Source organism: Aythya ferina, assembly GCF_964211825.1.
Source record: "Aythya ferina genome assembly, chromosome: 6".
NCBI lineage: Eukaryota > Metazoa > Chordata > Aves > Anseriformes > Anatidae > Aythya > Aythya ferina.
The window spans coordinates 27,708,601-27,727,950 of NC_140303.1; the positions used below are offsets into that span (position 1 = coordinate 27,708,601).

The window sequence follows — 19,350 nt, forward strand, 5'->3', positions numbered from 1 at the left end:
CCCTGCAGGATATTCCTCGACGTGTCCCAGAACGATAACACGGCGCTGCGACGGATGAACCTGCGCTCCTTTCTGATGGCCCCTCTGCAGAGGGTCACCAAGTACCCCCTGCTGCTCAGCAGAATCATCAAGGCCACCACCGAGTACCACCCAGACCACGGCAGCCTGCGGGAGGCCAAGAGCCGCATCGAGTCCCACCTGGAGCACATCAACATGAAAACCAAGCAGGAGGGCAACACGTGGACCCTCCGCTCCTTTCGGCAGGACAGCAAGAAGAAGAGGGAAGTCATCAACATCGAGATGAGGGAAACCGCCCTCAAAACGGTGGGATGGCTGCGGGAGGAGACACGCTTCGTGATGGAGGGGGCCCTGCAGCTGGCCCAGCCCCCCGACGGCCAGTGGGTGAAGAAAGGCAGCAAGACCCTCAAGTTCCAAAACATGCAGGTCCTCCTGCTGGTCAACATGAAGCGCGTGTCCGAGTCCAGCCTGGAGCTAGCTGAGCCGGGGCCCGTGAAGGACGCCGTGCTGGTGCTCATCAGGGACAAAAACAATGGCAAGTTCCATTTGCTCAGGGAGCCCTTGAGGCTGAGTAATTGCATCGTCTCCACCGATCCTGACTGTGACGACACTTTTGAACTCATTGAGATCAGGCGGGAGGCGTTTGTGTTCCGGGACAGCGACCGGGCACGGACTCACCACTGGTTCAGGCAGATCAGGCGCTACTCGAGGGAGCTGGGCTCCTGGAAGAAGCGGCGCAACGCGCTGCCCAACATCATGATCAGCACCCCGCACACCCGGCCCTGAGTCCTGCGCGGGCAGCACGCGGGGAGCCTCGGCGGCTTCGACTTGCTCCACTCTGTGGATGACACAGAAAGGAGCCTCTGACCCAGGAAGAGTTGTGGCTCCTGCCCAGCAGCACTGGAACCGAGTGTTACGCCCTAATCCTTGTCTCCAGCCTCAGGACTCACGTCCTGCGTGTGGCCGAGGGACCTGCACGCAGGGGCTTCTCTTGAGGAGCAGACCCCTGGAAGAAAATACTGAGTTTTAGTTGTTAATATTGCACTGCGGGAGAATGATGTGTGATGCTTGCATTTGCATGGATTCTGTTGAAAGCCAGTCTTGACAACATGAGAGAGGTTTCCACCATTGACTGTATTTCATCAGCATTAGGTAAAGTCAGGGTTAAAATTAGGCGCAGTATTATGCAGCAGAGGAGGAAAGTTGGAGAAAATGTTTTCCATCACTACTCCCCTAAGGACTATATTTCATTTTTCACCTTTGTATGTTCAGTCAAAATACTTGTTAAAAAAAGAAAGGTCTTTCATCTTTAATCCAAATCAAGTATGTATCGGTTTGCTCAGATTCAGCTGCATGCACACAGCAAACAAAGACAAAATCAGGCAAGAATAAAAGGAACTCTTGCTTTCTCACACATGCACCCCAAATACATCTAGAACCTGTGGACGAGCAGTATGCCCCCACTGGAAGTCTGTTGTTTAACCGACTTAGGGACTGGAACGTAGCACTGCATCTGAAATGTCTCAGACATGTATGTAAATATCTCTCTGCTACCACTAATAGTGAACCTAAAATGCAATTATTTAAATGATGTAATCTAGTGTATTTCAAAATTTAATGGAAAGGAACAATTTACATTGTACTGTAGAGTAACATAAAAGGTTTTAATAATTATGTTTCAATGACTTTAGGTGGGTATTTTTAAAAAAAAAATCTTTGGGTTAGTTTGTTTTCTGGAGTAGATGTTGCATTTAGTGCGAGTGGTGTTCAGGGGAACAATGTGCCTATGTCTGTTCTTTGGATGCCCTGAGCAGAATTCAGGGGGTAGTCCTAATGAATCTGGGAGAATGGTACAGCCCTGCTGCCCTGAATTATCACCGGACAACAATCAGCTGGCACAAAGCGTTCTGCCCTGGCTGCAGTCCCACCAGGGCAGGGCAGGCCCCAGCGCAGGAGAAGCCAGAGCTGAAACTGAGAGCACAAAGCTCTCCCCTCTAAGGTCCAGCCTCTCTCAGCTCCTCAGCAGCAAAATTCCGTGAAGCTGAACAATGGTAAAAAGGCAGAAAGGTTCTAACCTTTTCAGCCTGACATTCCCACTGCCTGTGGCCTTGTGATTACAGGTTCAGCAAAATGTCATGCCGTGACTTACGCAGCAAAGGCCAGATCACAGGCCGAGAGGCTAAATTAAAGGAGCCTGAGTTTTGGTTGGCGGACCGCAGAGAACAATCTGTAAATGTTCTTGGAGATCATCCCTGGGGGAAAGACAAGACCAGTCAGTATTAATCACTGTCAACAAAACATTTCTGTTACAGGAGGATTCATGCTGGGAACCTATCTGTGCATTTCTCCAGAGATCAGCTAGCACCAGCGAGCCCGCAGACGAAGGCAGACAGAGGCAGACCTTTGTGGAGGTAGCCCTAGTCCTGTAAAATCACCACCAACCCAACACCAAACCCTATCCTGTTCGTTGTCCCTCTGCCACAGCAGCCGGGGCTTGTTATGTGCTGCTCCAGACACCGAGGCAGACACGGTCAGTGCAACGTGCTTACCGCCTGCATTTCCTCGTCATCCTTAGCGCCTCATTTTGTCCTTGAGGAAACCGGAGTTTCCGCATCATCTGGAGGCTTTGCAAGCACATACCCAAGAGGAGGGTGGCAGCACACAGCTGAGCACCGTAGCGAGTGGCAGCTGCCCTGGCAGGCATTTTGGCAGCTGCCTGTTTCCCTCCAGTGGCTCTGAGTCCCCCCCCAGCTATTTCTAGTTAGAAAACAAATTGTTCCCCAAAATATGCACTGAACAGCCAGTGAATAACAAATAGCTTTTATGATTTTTTGTTTTTCAAATAAATTGTCATGTAAACAGTGAAGCTGCTGGAGGAAGATCTCTCTGACACTCTCCTGACAGCTCCGCATCTAGCAGCCTTCCAGCTCCATTCCCACGACAGGCACAAAGCACCAACTCCTTGCACCTTCCTTTTCTTTCCCAGATCAAAAGGACGCAGCTGCCTTCTCTTCATTCCCTCCAGTGGCAGTCATGCTAAGAGAAGACATAAGCACAGTAACCTAATAATTTATCCAAACAGCAAGTGGCTTTCACAGCCCCAGAAAGCTGCTCCTTTCTGGGAGGTTTTTGATTACTTTCTAGCACGATGGTTTTCTCCACTCCAATCCACAACCGAATCCAGCCATGAGCTGTTTGCACAGTCGTATCTTTATATCGAGATACCCCCAGCCACCCTGGCTGTTCCAAAAGGTTAGAGAACAATAAGTAGATGTAAGAGGTCTACTTTTTCGCATCAATCTTGCCTATGGATGATTGTTCAGTTTTACACATTCTGGGTTCCTCTAGGTATCACAGGAAACACCTGCCAGCTAGGCTGGTAGCAAACAGGGCCTATTTCCTCTGAACCAGGCAAACTGCCCCAAAGAAGGTCTGTAAATAATTGCCCTCTGTTGAGTTACAAGCAGGACGTGTACTCGGCGCTGTAGCCCTGTCCTAAAAAACCTGCGGCCACGGAACAGTACGAGCTCTTTGATCTGGGACAGCCTGCTACGGCAAGCGACAGACTGATTGTGGAACCTGTCAGGCGAGGCAGAGGCTGTGTTTTGAATGTTATTTATCTTTTACGTATCCAGTGTGTACTCAGCTGCGTGCCTGCTTTTAAATTACAGGTGTTGAAAGGGAGCCCAAGCACAGAACAATCCCTCTGGCCCTGCGAGCACTCGTGCTGTGGGGTGAGCCTGCAGAGGAAGGGGGAGCGGTGTCAGCGCACTAACGAGGCAGTAAGTTTCCATAATCCTCAGGCACCTTCCTGAACCTGGATGATCCCTCTCCTGGGAAGTTCCAGGTCCTTCAGTATCACATGTACACATCTTACTTGACAGCCCTAGAGATTAGCTTCGTTGTAGTTTTCCATTTCTGATTAAGCTGACAAAATGCTCTTATAACCCGTGGCACTTGGGAACAGGTTTGTCTACAAGCCCAGGAAGTAATTACTTGTTCCAAACTGGCCTTCCTAGGGCTCTACAGGATTTTTACACCTCTTAGAATTCACAAATGACAATACTAAAAACTTAATGACTGACCATACTCGGGTTACTTTTCAAGACTCCTTCCAACTGCACTTACCTTGCTAGTATGAGCAGGCCAGAAGGAAGACATCCTCTCTGAAGTATTACATTAGGGGAAAAAATAAAAAAAAAAAGTCAACTGGTCACTTACCAGGTGGGAAAAGAAAAAAAAAAAGAGAGAGAGAAGGCAGGCTTTCTCATAGTTTCTGCAGTTTTTACCTCAAAAGGCACACCACACAAAGAGCACCAGTGAGATCAGGTACTGAAGGAAGGAAAACCCACTTTAAGCCAGCATGCTGGGTGGGACAGCCTTAGAAAACGTGGGGAGATGAAAAGTAAATGCTTTAGAAAGCAGAGATACCTGCTTCAGGGAACAAATAGAGATCTTCCCTTTTATAGTGAAAGAAAACGTGCAGTGGTACTGACAGAAGACCCCAGCAGAGCCAGAGGTTTGCTGTTACCCCTCGGAGCATTGAGACACAGAAGTGAATCTGATGGGACCCTCCCCACAGTTGACAGGGGACACACATTTGGGGTGGAGGTCACCCAACATGTGCTGTTTTGGCTGGGAAATTTGGGTCCAGTTCTGGAACACAGATACGGGATCAGCAGTTATGGGCCTTGGCTTTGATAGGGCAGGGCCTGCAGCCAGGTTTGGCTCGGTCAGGTTTGTGCTGTCAAAGCTGCCGGGGCTAAATCCTCCGGTACAGTCACGGTTGTCCTTAAGAGAAGTGAGGTTCGTCACGGATCTCTGCAATGGGATCAAGAACGCATCTGAAAGGGAACACCAGCTTTGGTCTGGCAGCGAGAAGCTATTGTAGCTGTCACTGGAGACCGAGAGACTGACCTCAGCACATCCTAAATCCTGTGGAAAAAAAAGCTCTGAGATGATCTCATGTTTCCTGCCTGCGGGGAACTTCAGTCATTTGATGCTCATGAAAAGATTACGAAGCTAAAGTCCCAGGAAGCCAGATCTCCAGAAGGTGAGTCTGGGAATCTTGCACTGTCTCTTGCACTCGTCCCCAGCATCCTCAAAAGGAAGGGAATTCAGATCTTCTAGCACCACGACCAAGACAGCCCTTCAGAGCTCACATATCAGGCAGCTGTAACAACTGGTCCTAGGAGCAGACCCAGGATCCTTGTTCCAGCGGTGGTGGAGCCCCAGGCGCTGGGTTCGAACCCTTCTTCCCAGCACAGGAACCTCCCCTGTGGTGCCAGCCACGTCCTGGGGGGACCAGCACCAAATATCTCTCTGGGTGCTGCAGGAGGGCTGGCAGAGAAGGGTGTGGAGCCTGGAGGTCACGAGGCAGTCACACACGTCAGATCCCACGGGCTGGAGTAGCCAAAACACATGAAGAGCACAAGGCCTTTATAGCCCGAGGTTCTTCCACTGGGGCTGAAGGATCAAATCTTTTCTCCCCCTTAGGCTTTCTGCAGCACCTTTTAGTTGCCAGCAGATTGTACAGCAGCTGGCAGGAGCTGCACAGGGCCCTGGTGCAGACCCAGAGAAGGCCAGAGAGCTCCCCCTGCCAGGGCAGGAGCCAGCAGGCTCCCTGGAGAGCAGGCAGCACACTTACGGGCTTCAGGGTCTTGCATTTTCCCTACAGAAGCAGGTCAGACATTCGTACACCCACAGTGTGAAGGTGCAGGTGAACAAAAGAGCGTGCTCCCCTTCTCTCAAGGAAGGGCTGGTTTTAGGACAGTGGTGTTCCCCTCAGACAGGGCAATCCTCCAGCGGTGGCTGCCCAGAGAACGCCACAAGTGACGCAGTTTGAAGCAACAACAAACACAGGCAGAAAAACCTGCAGGGAGATAAGCATCTCCGAATAATTCGTGCCTGACCCAGGCGTGCAGGAGATGCTGTGCTGTCAAGGACAGCTCCTTTCAGACTCCAGCCCTTACTTAATGATGCTCCATGGATTCGACAGGCTCTGAGCAGCCCCCACACTTCAGCACAGCGGCACCACGTCCCCCAGCAGCAGACAGTGCTTTAACGAGGGGAGATGGACTGCTGGCGAGTAGCAGAGGTCAGGATCCACAGGCAGACCCCAGGAGTCATCCACCCGTGTTTACTTTCTGCTCTTGTTGATTTCCTTGGCACGTTATGACCTTACCAGCTGAAAAACAGGAGCAAGGCTCTACAGCACCAGAGTCACCACTCTGCGGCAAAAAGCAGGCACGTTATTTGCCCAGAGAGAAAACCCTCGGCCATCCTAACAGAACTGGAAGCAGTTAAGTCACTGCGAGAAGAAACGCAGACTATTTACCAGCGTGTTACAGCTCAGTGAACGTACAGCTGGCACCGCAGGTAGAGGGGAAGGAGCCTCCCTCTGCGTGCTGGCACAGCGGGTGCTGCACTGCGTGCTGAACCAGGCTGGGAGCAAGCGCCGCTGAAAAACAGGGATTGTTTCAGCTAGAGCAGGTCCTTAATCCAGCTCACTGCACAAAGACGTGCGCTGGCAGCAGCAAAGGGCAGGCTGGAGGTGGTAACATCCTTTAACAATTGCCAGGGTAAAGAGGTTGCTGGATTCGGGCTGCGGTTTGTCACCCCAGCGGCACAGCCAGTTAAACAACCACCCCGGGTCTGCGTGGCATCCTGTGCCACCGAGCTGCTCGCCCCTATTTCCTGGCTGGTTTCAGGTCAGCACTCGCATTGATCTGACCTGCGGGGATGGAACAGGCAGTGCTATAAATAAAGAACAGTTAATCAACTATCTGAGTGCCCTTTTTACTGAGGCAAAGAAGACACAGAGAAATGACGTCAAGATGGGGGAAAAAAGCCGCACATGAATACAAAGACGATCCAAAAGAGCGCTCCCTGGAACACACTCGAGGCTGAAGTGCTCCACAGCAGAGCTGTGCTGGCTGTTGAGTCAGACTCTCCAGTGCTCCTGCACTGACTCACCCCCTCCCCGCTGCCAGCAGTGTTCAATACCAAACAGGAGTTACTTGTTTGGGGTTCAAACATCTGATCCATTAGGAGCCAGCGGGCTTCTGCAGCCTTCACAGAGCCATTTCCCACTGGCTACCTGCTCTGTGGGAAAGGGAAGGGTGAGAGAAGAGCCCTAAATAAATCTGATTCTTCCCTTCTTTCCTCTGCTCCCAGCTGTGAGACAAAGACAACTGCTTGAGGCCCAGGGCAATGTGCAGATTAACCGTTTTAGGTCTTTTAGGCCAGGAGGTCCTGCAGTCCAGAGGAAGCTGCGGACAGATGCGTGCTCCCAGCTCTCCCTGGTGCAGATTAGGCAGAATGTTTGCTGGTTCCTTTTCCCTTCCCCAGGCTTGGGAATACACAATACAGCCTGCCCCTTGTAAATAATGCTTCTCCAGAGGAAGCCACCAGGCTCTCCCCAGCCTTAGGAACAGGGAAGAAGAGATTTCCTAAGCACCCTGGAGAAACACAACACTGGGCTGTCCTCTGCTCAGGCACTTGCACTTCACGGTGCCTTGGCCAGGAAGATGCCACAACTCGCACGTTTCCTAAGCCCTAAGAGAAGAGACTTGCTCTTCCAGTCATCCCTCCCCCAGTATCTGCATGCCCACACCTGTGGCACAGCACCGCCGCCTCTCACCAGCTACAAGAAACCCCATCAGATAGGAGAGCTGGCAGCCCTAGGATCTGCCAAGAAGCTTCCTTCAGCACACGGGCTCCCACACAGAAGCAGACCTGTTGCATGACCAAATGCATCCAGAGCCAGCACAAAGCACGTGTCCTGCCACCAGAAACCCGTCCTGCCGCACGGCCTCACGCCCCATCCCCACGTGGCAGGAGTCCTCCAACCTGAGAGACACCGGAGTGATGCTCAGAAAACCTCTCCCATTTCCCTGCTCCCACGCGTTTCCTGTGTGACCTTGGTCTGCAAAGCCCCGTCCCAGAGCCTCAGGGCGTTGTTTCAGGAGCATTTGGCTTTGGCAGCGAACTGGCTCAAGTTCCTTCCTTCCTCCCACCTCCACAGGGGTTAAGTGAGAAAGAAGCAAACAGTGGCAGAGGCAAAGAACAAAGAGCTACTTGAAGACCTGGCCTCCGTGCCAAGGGGCTCAGGAAGCTACACCCTCATTTTCTTCAGCTGGGATGGAGGGACATTACTGTCTGCCTCTGCTACGTGACAGACGACACAACAGATGAGGACAAACATTACATCCAAGATGCTCTGAAGGTGACCCTTGCCGCATCTTGGATGCGGTACTAATAAACTCCTCCGTGGCTCTCCAATTTAACTTGTTCTATAAGTAAAAAGAAAACAAAACCATGCAATCTCTTTGCAGCTTGACTTATGCTCCACATGACGCTGGTGAGAGCGCTCCATTTAGCAGCGTCCCACCAACGCTGGCAATTACATTATTTTCTAAGTACAGCTGAAGGCTGAATTAGGGTATTTCAGATGAAGCTCCCAGGAAGGGAAGCAAATAACACCAGATAATCAGACAACAGGCAGAGTTAGCAAATGGCCAAAATCAAAAAACATCTTTTATTGGCAAAAGTAACCAAGAAACCATTTTCTTCCAATAAACAAAATAAAAACTTAACTGGAACAATGGGAAATATTTGTCAACAAAATGAAACACTAGTAAGCCCCAAATAAGCTTGATTGTTCACGTTCATCCTCTGGAAATATTCCTCCTCCTAAACCAGTGAGTTTTTCCTCCTTTACCCTAGCGCTCCACCTGAAGCAGTAAGGAAAAGGGAAGACTCCAAGTCATTTAGGACAAGAGAACAAACGCACGGGGAGGTATGAACCTGTCCATTTACATGAACAGAAGAGGCTGTGGGTACCTGCAAATATCTTACATGCAAAGTATTTGAAACTAACAATTTCCCCTCTTCTGGGGGATACAAAGATTTTACTACATGAACTATCATTTTTCTTTTCAATCCCAGGAAACAGGTACAGCTGTGGCCTACACAGGTTGTTAAAACTCAAATGCTACCTGCGGTTTGTCAGTTAACACCTCCGTAGTCATAAACTTCGCTAGTTCGGAAGAAAAAAAAATCTTATACAGAGTTCTTAAGGTGATTGTGTTAAAACTCAACATTTACTCATGTTGGGTAATCAAACACCAGCCAGTGAAAGCAGGTATTTAAGAAAACCCTGCACTCACTGATAGCAGGGATCTTGGAGGGAAAAAAATAAAAGAGAAAGACGTGCCCAGGTGCAGTACACCAGTTCCAAGGGGGGACAGGTTAACTGAAACCATTTAAAAAGAGCTGGTTAATGAACAGTTATGCAGATCTGTTCAACTTAAGTAGGTAAAGATTTAATAAACAACAAAAAAAGGAAAAAACAGTGTCTTAAAAAAAACATAGATATTTACAGTTTTACTTAAACGTGGTCTGTACCTGCACCAAGCTGCACGCTGTGCACACACCTTCACAGGTGCGTGAGCAGAAGCAGCTGGAGCACAGAACTGCTGGGGCAGTGAAACACCACCACGGAACCAGTGGGAATTTCAGCTCGGGGAGGTACTGCCTCTGCTGCTGCTGTGCACAGAACAGCAACGTGATCAGACAGAGGAATTTCAGCGGAAACAGAGGGCCTTCTGCACTAACCTAGCCATGATTTTACAAAACATTTTGAGATCTAACACCCGTACTACACCTTTTGTAAGAAAATAGAGAGCAGCTTTCAGCTGCGGTTCTTCTAAACTATGGTAGGAAGGCTTTGCTAGCACGCCTCCTAGCTTGGCAACCATCTGAGGTAATTGCTGATGCTGTTAAACGAGCATCCTTCATTTCTCTCCAGCCACGCCGCCTGTCGCCTCCTTATTGAGTCCTCGGATTGACAGGTCGTAAACCACTTCCTCAATTTTCTTGACGTCGTATTTCAGGCCATCGTAGCGCTTCCTCAGGGAGTCATTCTTCAGGTTGAGGAGGCGGAAGCCAGAATCCAGCTCGTTGATAAACGTTGAGATACGGAGAGGGCGAGAATAGTCACCAGCCGTGACGCTGTTCACCGCCAGCCTGGCCTACGAGAGGAAGGAGAACATCAGAGGGATCTTCCCAGATCACTTCACGCCTCCCTTCAGTTACTTCACCAAACGAAGCAGAGTTGTTCCAGGTAGTCAGCTAAATTACATCCACATCTACCTTTCTGCTGACCGGAGCCCTGGATTTTCAATCCAGTGACTACTTTAAAGCTTAAAATATCAGCGAGGAACAACTCTGGCATACAGACAAGCCTTTTGCTAGAAGTTCAGACTAAGGTGTTCCAAACCGTAACTTATATAATCAACTTAAGAATAGGTAACGTGTTTTTTAAATTTTTTTAAGGTCACTTTCAACCCAAATATATGCATGAATATCTTCCTTACCAGTTCACTGGCAAGAGTTAACACACCAGAAAGGTAGTCTTCAATGTCCAGGTGAAAGCCCCTCTCTCTCTCAGCTTCAACTATGATAAAAAGCAGAGTGGCAGTCAGGTGATACTGAACATCAGCGAAACCAGCAGGTTGAAATTACGTTTATTTGAGCTAATTTGAAATATCAAAATTATGAAATACTACAGCAAAATAAAAGTCACCCTTCTCCTGTATGTGATACTATTACTGCCTCTTCGCAGCATTGTGACTTAGCATCTTATACAGCCTCAGCTGCACATGCAAAAAGCCATCTAACAGAATGACTGAATTTACATTAATATACAGGAATGATGCCTGGAGTCCTTTTTAAAAACAAGGAAACAAAAAACAAGCACACAAACACCTTTCCTGATTTTTTTCAAATCCTTTCCTCTGGGAGACAGCGATTCTCTTAATAGTACAAAAACCTGTTTTCCCCTTTTTTTAAATACCAAAAACAAAAGGTGAGAAAAGCAAGCTGTCATCTTTTTATTACTCTTTTGGTAGACTAGGCAATTTGCATGAATACCTTTCATTAATGAAGAACTAGTTAATGCATAAATACTTTTCTTACATTAATTTTTCTGATTCCCACTTTCGAAAAGCATCTGTTGTTTATGTAATAAAATCCAGTACCAGATAAGTTTTGGAACCCATTTCTTGGGAAGAAATTAAGTTCTGCTGTTCCCCTGTACGCCTCTGCAAGCTACAACATCTGAACATTTCACAAGCACTTTCTCCCCAGTTACAACATTAACTTACTCCCCAGTATTTCTGCAACAGCTTCCCGGGTCACTAACGTTTCTGACTCCAAGTAGACTACAAATGCTGCCAGAAACACCAACCGCTGAAGCACAAACCTCCAGTGCTCATGGAATCTGTTGGGAAAAACACCAAGTCAAGGATAAAAAAAAAAAAAAAAAAAAAGAAGTAACATCTGTTACTGGAGAGCTGGGCAACACACGTTTTAAATGTCTGCAGTAGGCATTAATTATGTTTTTCACCTTTACACATAGCATTTTGCAATATTTTTTGCTCATCAAAACTACACCAGCTTAAAATCAGCTCCTCAGCACCCCAGCACTGCAGATTTGAGCTGACAAGATTCTTGCTCCTTGGTTTGTTCTTGCTAGACACTGTCCCCTTCTGGCGGCAAATAAAATGTAAGGGTGATGACTTCACTTGGAACCTGCAGTATCACACAGCCATTTCATGGCAGACTTAGAGCTGGTTTCAGAAACATCCCCAACCTAACGACTTAAATTAATAGAGCAGCAAATGTTCTGCTTTCAGAAATACGGGCTGCTCCTATAGAACACCAATTTCTTATGTTTTCCTTTCAGTAACAAAGGAAAAAGATAAAGGGAGAAGAGCTTGAGCAAAAGCATTTTTAAGTGGTGCTGATAAAAACTCACACTTCTCTACTACCGGTTACTTTTCAAACAGGAAGAAATATCAGGCTCATAAACCTTCAAATTACTCTTCCAAAGCAATGGTGCCAAACACGCCCAGGCGGCGCTCACATCCATGCCTGGCTGTGTGGGCTGCACACCTGTAATACTGATCAGCAGGGAACTTTGTCTTCAGGGATTCCATCTGTGTGCGTACTGTACCAAAGTGTTCTCGAGCCTTCTGACATTTCTTTGGTACTGGAAGAGAAACAGGGCAACATTCAGTGCTTGACAGGGAACACGGATCTGTAAACAGAGAGCTCTCTAAAGCCGACAGCGTTGCTTACGCTCCTTTAAACACACTGCTCCCTTTTGGGCACAACAGTCTACAGGCATTCAGGTTGATCTGAGAAGAATTCATTGTTACACCTCGAGTCACAGGTAGGTAACAAACACTCCTGGGCTTTGGGCTGCCTGTTGTACACCATTCCCAGTTTGGAACCTGAGACAAGACACCCTGGTGTTGTCACCGCTAACTGTGACTCATTACTGCTGCTATAGGACTTAAGCCACGGATGGAGACTCCTTTTTGTAGTGGGTTCTGACAGGAGAAACGACAGGGAGGGTCACCGGGGGGATCATAAAAGCTGGAAAACAGCGGGGGATACGAATGGACAGCCCTGCTCAGGAAGGGCAGGGGCTGCAGGGCCCTACTGGGGCTGCCAAGAGGGGCGAGACAACACAGAGGGTCAGCACCTAAAACAGGAGTCAGACCCTGAGCAGGCAGGCAGCTCGCTGTCAGCAATCCAAGGAAAAGAAACTGCTCCTGCTCTGTTTTAAAATCCTGCAGTGCTCCTTTACAGCATTTGAATGAGCTGGGCCTCAGCCTGCCCCATGTGCACTGGATCTCCGCACCAACACGGTCTCCTGGCTTCGCACACACACTGCCACCTCCTGCTTACTGGCCCCAACTACAGGCCCGTACCATCAGGCACAGACCCTTCAGGTCTCTGCTCCTTTGCTGCAGCTGCTCAAGAATCAAAGGTAGAGCTGACCCCAGAGCTGCATGCTGAGCATCGCTGCCCAGCACAGGCAGAGCCCCCCAGAAGCAGCCACTGCAGAAATGCGCTGCCCCCTGTGAGAGAGGTGAGGTGTAAAGCCCAGTGAGAGCCAGGTTAGCCAAGAGGCATCTCAAGGCCCTGGAGAACAGGGAAAAGCAGCTGCGTGCTGCAAGGGATTTAATGCCAAGGAGCCGTGCGGAAATTGCCTTCTCTCAAGCCTCCAGCTGCTATGAAGCTGCATGAATGCTGAGAAGCGCTGCACTACCAGGATTCAACCATCATCAAACCACGTTGCAGTCACAGCAGGCAACACCTGAGAAGTGCTATTTTCTGTGCAACAATCTTTGTTACTTGACGTTCTATCACTTGCCACAAAGCCTGACCAAAGCCACTACTGACTCTGTGACTGGAGGACCTGACAAGCTGACAGCGCGTTACCGTGAGTTAACACTTGGCCTACTGAGCGTGCATTTGTTGTCTGTGATAGCGGATGAACGGGAAGCTGAGCGTTCTCCTTTTTGCCAGTTTAACTGCCTCGCGTCCCTTCTCAGGGCCTGCAAGTCCCAGGACCAGCTCCCTCCCTGACTTAGAAGGAAAAAAAAATGAAAATAGCAGAACGCACTGAGCCAGGCACAGATCTCTGCTACTAAACATTGCAAAACCACCCCTGGAGCTGACAGCCGAGGGGCTTCTCCCTGCACCCACGGCACCCCGGGCCTCTCCCCTTCCCTGAGGGCTCTCCGGGCGGGCAGAGCGGCGGCTTGGGGCAGGGGGAGAGGGCAGGGAGGGGATGCGGGGGATGCAGGGGGCAGGGGGGCACTCACTGTGCTGGAAGCCGCCCCCCTGGTGCACGCCCTGCAGCAGCGTCAGGATCTCGCGGGCCGTCTGCTCCAGCGCCTGCACGACCTTGCGGATCTCCTGCGGGCACAGCGCGGCGTCAGCCCGGTTCCCCCCGGTTCCCCCCGGCTCCCAGCCCCCTCCCCGTCCCCTCCCCGTCCCGCCCCGTCCCCCGGCGCCCACCTCCCGCACGTCCTGGTCGGCGGTGAGCACTCCCTGCAGCGCCACGAACATGGCGCTCACCGACATGGCGCCCGCCGCCTCAGCGCCGCCCGCGCGCTGCGCATGCGCAACGCCTGGGCGGGAAGGGGAGGAGGGAGGGACGGGGGGGCACTTCCGGCGGCTGTGGTGAGGCGGCCAAGATGGCGGCGGCTGGGGCAGGGGCTGTGTCCGCCTCCTCCTTCCTCTCGCTGGAGCCGCAGGCGCGGCGCGGCCCTCGCAAGGCGAGGAGGGGGCGCAAAAAGCGGGCGGAAGAGGAGGTGAGGGGGCTCTGCGGTGCCGTGGGGTCGGGTGGGGTGAGGTGGGGTGAGGTGGGGGGCGGCCGGGCCTGGCCTGGCCGGGCCTGGCCTGGCGGGGCTGGGCCTGTGCCTGTGCCTGTGCTGACGCCGGCTGTGCCCGCAGGAGCCGCTGCAGCCGGGCGTGGTGTACGTGGGGCACCTCCCGCGGGGCCTCTGCGAGCCGCAGCTCCGCGAGTACTTCGGGCAGTTCGGCACCGTCACGCGGCTCCGCCTGTCCCGCAGCAAGAAGGTGAGCCCCGCCGCGACCCCCTCCCTCCCTCTCCCTTCTCCTCCTCTCTGTCTGTCTGTTTGTCCGTCCGCCTGTCCGTCCTGCAGCGCCTTCAGCAGCCCCGCGGGGCCCTGCCCGCTCCCCGTGCTCTGCGCGCACCGCGTGGAGCCTCGCTGCAGTTCCGGGAGCGGGCGGGGGGAGGCTCCGCGCTCCGTAAACAGGGAACTCGGAAATTGCGTCCGGGGCTGGGAGCACGTGAGTCTCTGGGCTGCAAACGAGCGGTTTTTGTGACACTTCTTAAGTAGCACCCTTTGTCCTTAAGTAAATACCCTAAAGTGAGAAGTGCCGGAATGCAGTAATCCAGGGTAGATCGCAAAATGTCATGGAGAAGGCTCCTTGTTAGCTTTCTCATCACTTTGTGCTCCATAAATTTCACTTCTCCTCACATCGCGGGTATCATCATGTTCTAATATTACTGTGTAATCCATGTAGCAACAACAGCAATGCATGGTTTGTTTTTTTAACATAGATATCGATGAACAGACAGTTTCATACATAGGTGTATGTTAAGGAACGCTATCTGGCCAGTTTAGGACTAAATCTGGTGCTTTTCATGGCCTCACAGAACTCTGTGACAGTACTTGCTGTTAGTGTGTCAAAGCATCGTTTCAGCTCTCTCTCTGCCCTTGCTTGCAGACAGGAGGCAGTAAAGGCTACGGATTTATAGAGTTTGAGTCTGACGATGTGGCTAAGATTGTTGCAGACACGATGAACAACTACCTGTTTTCAGAAAGACTGCTGAAGTGTGAGTATAAACTGAGCTGTCCATTGTCTAACGCAAAAGCAAATTCATGCATATTTATATTCTCTCTTCGAACTACAGGAGGGATCTTGTCTCTTTATGAAGCTTTGGCCCAACACGATTCTTTGTGGGACTGAGCTGTTCTTGCTTTTCCTTGCATGTAGAGAATATCCTCAGCAGCCTTTTGTTTCCTACTGGTTTTTGTTTTGTATTGGTTCATGCTCATTGTGTAGCACAAAGTCTCAGCCAGGGATGGGCTGTGTCGTAGAGCCATTTCCTTTAATGTGGGAATTTTTCTTTTATTACTGTTGCAGCTGCTGTCCATGTAGTTAGATGTAAAGTGTTATTTGGGGCAAAAGATAAAGGGAATTAGTTGGTTTCTCAGGCATTGCTTTGTAAAGGAACATGAGTTGGTGTAACTGCTCACGTTCCTTTGCATCAATTCTTGCACATCAGGTTTCTCTGACTGTTTTCTGGGTGCAAGTGAACAAGTGTTCTCTTCCTTTGTCTTACCACTGAGTATTTAGTTACTCTGTTCATGAACTGCTGTAGCGGCGTTCTGGTGTAGCTGTGGGTGATGTTACAGCGGGCCCGAAGGGTGTTACATGAGTGGGTTTGGTGACAGGAATAGCTGTGCTATAACCTGGTGTCCTGTGCTGACGATACAGGTCAGTTTGTGCCTCCTGAGAAGGTCCGTGAGGATCTCTTCAAAAACAGTGAGAGGATGTTTCAGAAGCCTTCCCAGCCAGCAGTCAAGCGGTACAACAAGATACGTTCACTCGCCGAGAAGGCCAAGATGGCAAAGCGGCTGCTGCAGAAGGAGAATCGCCTGCGGAAGCGGCTGGCTGAGAGGGGCATCAAATACAGCTTCCCGGGATTTGTAAGTCTGGGATCGTTCTGACAGGTGTTTTGTGAAAACTTGCTTCTAAGGATGTGCTAAATACCAAAATCATGTCTCATGTGGAACTGGCATGAGACCTGGAGTAAAACAGAGACCTACATGTGTCAAGAGTTGTGTAAAAGCTCCCTAAAATTACAGTGTAATGCTCTGTATGTGTGAGTTTACTTTTAGAGGAGTAAACCAGTAGCAGCAAAAGGGAGAAGTTCCTTTTTCCTGTTCCTATAGGCAGCAGGAGGGTATCCATGTTTTTAATACATCTGTAGGTCACAGAAAAACAACAGGGGCTTTTCCAAACCCCCGTGCTGTGTGTGGGGGTGGTTGCTGTAGGAACGCTGCAGTAGTTACAAAGCAGAGGAGTCTGTGTGCTGTTAGGTGACTGTTTACATTTTCATCTGGGAAGCTTGTAGTGACTCGCCTGATCTGTCTCGCTTCCTAGGCTGCGCAGGGGCCTGCCGTGAAGAAAAGGAAAGTTAAGAAATCCAAGTCAAAACTGAGCGTTTCTCTGAGCAGCCAGGTAAGACCAAACAGTCCTGGCGGTGCCCAGCACTGCGACCACTCACCCTGTGGCAGGCGTTTTGGGTCTGCAGCTGTTTCTTCCGAGCCATTTCAGTGTCACAAACTTAGATATTGTTTTCCTTTGAGAGATTTTTGTGACAGAAGCACCTCTTTTGAGGTGGATGAACACATTTGAAAGGAAGAAGGTGGTTGGGTTCACTCCCTTCCTTATCCTCTTGCAGTATTCAGCAGCAAAGGCTTCTTTCTGCCCAGCGTGCTGTTACTCGACCAGTGGAGCTTGCCTTGAGGTGTGCCCAGGCAACAGTCTGCTGTCAGCCTCTGCTGCTCGGCGCTAACCTAATGCCAGCCTCCTGCCAAAATGGAATTGAACAGAGACTGTGATCTAATGCTGTGTACCCCACTTATGTGCTCTCTTGTCCCTCCTCCCTCGTGCTCTCTCATCATGGTTTTCCAGTACTTGAAAGTTAATGCCAACTAAAACTGGCAGTAGGGTGAAGGGACAGATCAGGTCATCGGGACTCAGATTTGAGACACTGACAGTCTAAAAGGTCTGGAAGGTATTAATGTGTTTTATTTCATTGCTTTTTTTTTTTTTTTTTGCTTAATAACTTATTTAATGTGTTTTGATTTTCTTTTGGGGACAGGGCTGGTTGTGAGGGAGGCAGGGCAACTCATACGTTTGGTCAACTGAGTTCTGAGAAATTACTGAGAGAATGAAACTGGAGTATTTCAGCTCGGCTGTCGGCTCAAGTATGGCACTTCTGTATGCCATTCTCAAATATATGTAGTGTTTTTTTTCTGACTCTTTCAGTCTTGGATTTTTGAGTACTTTGAGTCAGGAAACAAGTTCAGAAAACCAATCAGTGTAATGACATATTATAAAACATTTATTTTTCACACTTACTCTTTTGGAGATGGCACTGTTAGTCTGAAGCAATACTGTCCAAAGATGATTATGAAAGGAAAACAATTTTCCCTGATACGTGGAAGTTCTGCAGGAGAGCTGGACCGAGGAGCCTTGTGGTACCACAGAGGCCGCAACAACTTTTTCCGGCAGGTGCTTTGCTTTGCAGTAAATCCTGTTTTTCTGATCTCCTCAGGATCCTACTCCAGTCTGTACTCCTACAGTGCTTGAGCGCCGGCAAGCTCACCAAGCGGATGACGACGCAGATGACAAGGAAATAACTCTCAAACTGCCCCCTGCAAGTGTTAAAAAACCTGTGAAGAGACCAAGGAAACGGCAAAGAAAAGAACCCAACCTGGGGAAACAGAAATAGACTTAAAATTCTGGTGGCTTTTTCTTCTTCAACTCAAACACTGGTGAGGTGGAACTTGTGCTCTGGCTCAGTTTGTCTCACTAGGCTGTTTCAGCCTCTCACGGGCAGGGAACGCGTTCACAAATCGTTCCCCTCCTGTTTAGCCAGCGGGGAGCTACAGTCTTCTCTGCCCTTGAAGATTGTCTTGGTTTTTGCACTCATGAGTGCGAGTTCTCTGACATGCCTGCAGTTGTTGTGCCAGAACATTTGGTTCGTTCTGTGCTCTTTCTCCAGTATCCCCTGTTCTGAAAGAACATGTGAGGCTGTCCGTTCTGATCCTGCTGATGGGGTCGGTATTTTATACCTACTGGCTTATAAAATACATTTTTTAACCATTGCTAGTTGTACTGGCTCTTGGTAGCGCCTCTCTTTAGCTGAATATCTGTGCTGTATGCGAGTTTTCACATAATTACACAATCAGAAGGGTATCTTCTGCTGCCGGGGCTGATAAGCTCCCTGCAGTACCATAAGGAGCCGCTGGGTGGGTGAGGCAGGAGCAGGAAGGCAGGGCTGTGTCACTGGTACGAGGCCAGGGAGCAGCACAGCTTTTGGCTGTGCCGTGAGGTGTGTTCCTGCCCACCTCAGCCTGCCAGAGCTGGCTTGGAACTGTTAAGGCTGACATGCCCACAGGGACAAGCTGCATGCCTACAGCTTATCTCTTGCCCAGCTGCCCTTTACTTACTGGAGGTGGTACAGAAGCTGGAGATGCTTTTAAAAAATCTTTCTCCAGCAGGTGTTTCTCTCAAGTTTTTGTTGTTTGAAGATGTTACAGAACCCACGCTGAGGGCTTTCCTCTTAGAGAAGGTGTTAACTCACTGCTCCAGAAACTGGATCCTGCCTTAGGAGGTTGCCAAGGTGTGGCTAGATGTGGGAGGTGTGCTCACAGCCTGCGTCTGACTTCTGGACTTAACCTGTCCTGTCTGGAGGTGCGGTTGGACTGTGCAGGCAGACTTTGAATTTTCTTTCACGTCTGAGCAACGCAGAAATTCCAATTTGTTTTGTAGCAGCTACTTGGCCTTGATCTTTTACTGCCTGAGATTAAATGCTCTGCTGCTGCACTGCTCTAGCTCACACTTGGCAGAAGGCTTCAGAGGACAGCCCAGGTGCTAACTGCCTGTGCAGGTGGGTGGCTGCTCCTGGTTCCTTGGCTGTTCTCAGGGGGACTCATGGCAGAGGAGAAATCAGAACCATTGGCAGGCTAATTCCCTCCTGTCCCACCTGATCACTCGAATAATTGTGTGTGCACAGTGACTGAAATTAGACAGTTTTCCTTTGTCACTCTTAAGTGTGGGGGAAGCCCCTTCGGTGAGTTTGTCCTACAAGACTGCTACAAGACTTCATGCAGCAGAGAGCAACAGAAGAGAAACAGAGTGCGT

The 19,350-nt window shown here is 49.9% G+C and overlaps 3 protein-coding genes across 14 annotated transcripts in view; 2 read left to right on the forward strand and 1 right to left on the reverse strand.

Moving 5' to 3' along the window:
* Positions 1–9,222, forward strand: part of LOC311438535 (uncharacterized protein) — a 40,313-nt gene extending 31,091 nt beyond the window's left edge. For 5 of the 12 annotated variants that reach the window (XR_014694169.1, XR_014694176.1, XR_014694177.1 and 2 more), the window contains 2 exons: positions 9–1,549; positions 2,331–9,222. Coding sequence is in view for 1 of the 12 variants with exons in the window: in XM_084523011.1 (XP_084379137.1) it covers positions 9–804 (796 nt within the window). In the remaining 11 variants the exon portion in view is untranslated. Of the gene's footprint in view, positions 1–8; positions 1,705–2,330 lie in introns of those variants that run through there. The other 7 variants (XR_014694170.1, XR_014694171.1, XR_014694172.1 and 4 more) reach the window with 7 other exon arrangements.
* TSN (translin) lies at positions 8,527–14,026 on the reverse strand. The gene is made up of 6 exons (XM_084523014.1): positions 13,897–14,026; positions 13,701–13,794; positions 11,977–12,073; positions 11,187–11,302; positions 10,398–10,477; positions 8,527–10,052 (listed from the first exon to the last, which is right to left on the reverse strand). The coding sequence occupies exons 1-6, from the start codon at positions 13,960–13,962 to the stop codon at positions 9,816–9,818; spliced, it is 690 nt and encodes a 229-aa protein (XP_084379140.1). The 5' UTR covers positions 13,963–14,026; the 3' UTR covers positions 8,527–9,815.
* A 14-nt stretch (positions 14,027–14,040) lies between these two features.
* On the forward strand, positions 14,041–18,311 carry NIFK (nucleolar protein interacting with the FHA domain of MKI67). Its single transcript, XM_084523013.1, has 6 exons — positions 14,041–14,192; positions 14,335–14,460; positions 15,136–15,244; positions 15,910–16,121; positions 16,579–16,656; positions 17,759–18,311. Exons 1-6 carry the CDS (start codon positions 14,076–14,078, stop codon positions 17,933–17,935), a joined length of 819 nt encoding a protein of 272 aa, XP_084379139.1. The 5' UTR covers positions 14,041–14,075; the 3' UTR covers positions 17,936–18,311.
* Positions 18,312–19,350: the final 1,039 nt, after the last annotated feature.

Coding starts and splice junctions, on each gene's coding strand:
- TSN (XM_084523014.1), bottom strand. CDS start 13,962: ATGTCGGTGAGCGCCATGTTCGTGGCGCTGCAGGGAGTGCTCACCGCC. Junction 10,478..11,186: donor TGTTGCAGAAATACTGGGGA/GTAAGTTAATGT, acceptor TTTTTATCATAG/TTGAAGCTGAGAGAGAGAGG. Junction 10,053..10,397: donor TAACTCTTGCCAGTGAACTG/GTAAGGAAGATA, acceptor TTCCTCTCGTAG/GCCAGGCTGGCGGTGAACAG.
- NIFK (XM_084523013.1), top strand. CDS start 14,076: ATGGCGGCGGCTGGGGCAGGGGCTGTGTCCGCCTCCTCCTTCCTCTCG. Junction 14,193..14,334: donor AAAAGCGGGCGGAAGAGGAG/GTGAGGGGGCTC, acceptor CTGTGCCCGCAG/GAGCCGCTGCAGCCGGGCGT. Junction 16,122..16,578: donor AATACAGCTTCCCGGGATTT/GTAAGTCTGGGA, acceptor CTCGCTTCCTAG/GCTGCGCAGGGGCCTGCCGT.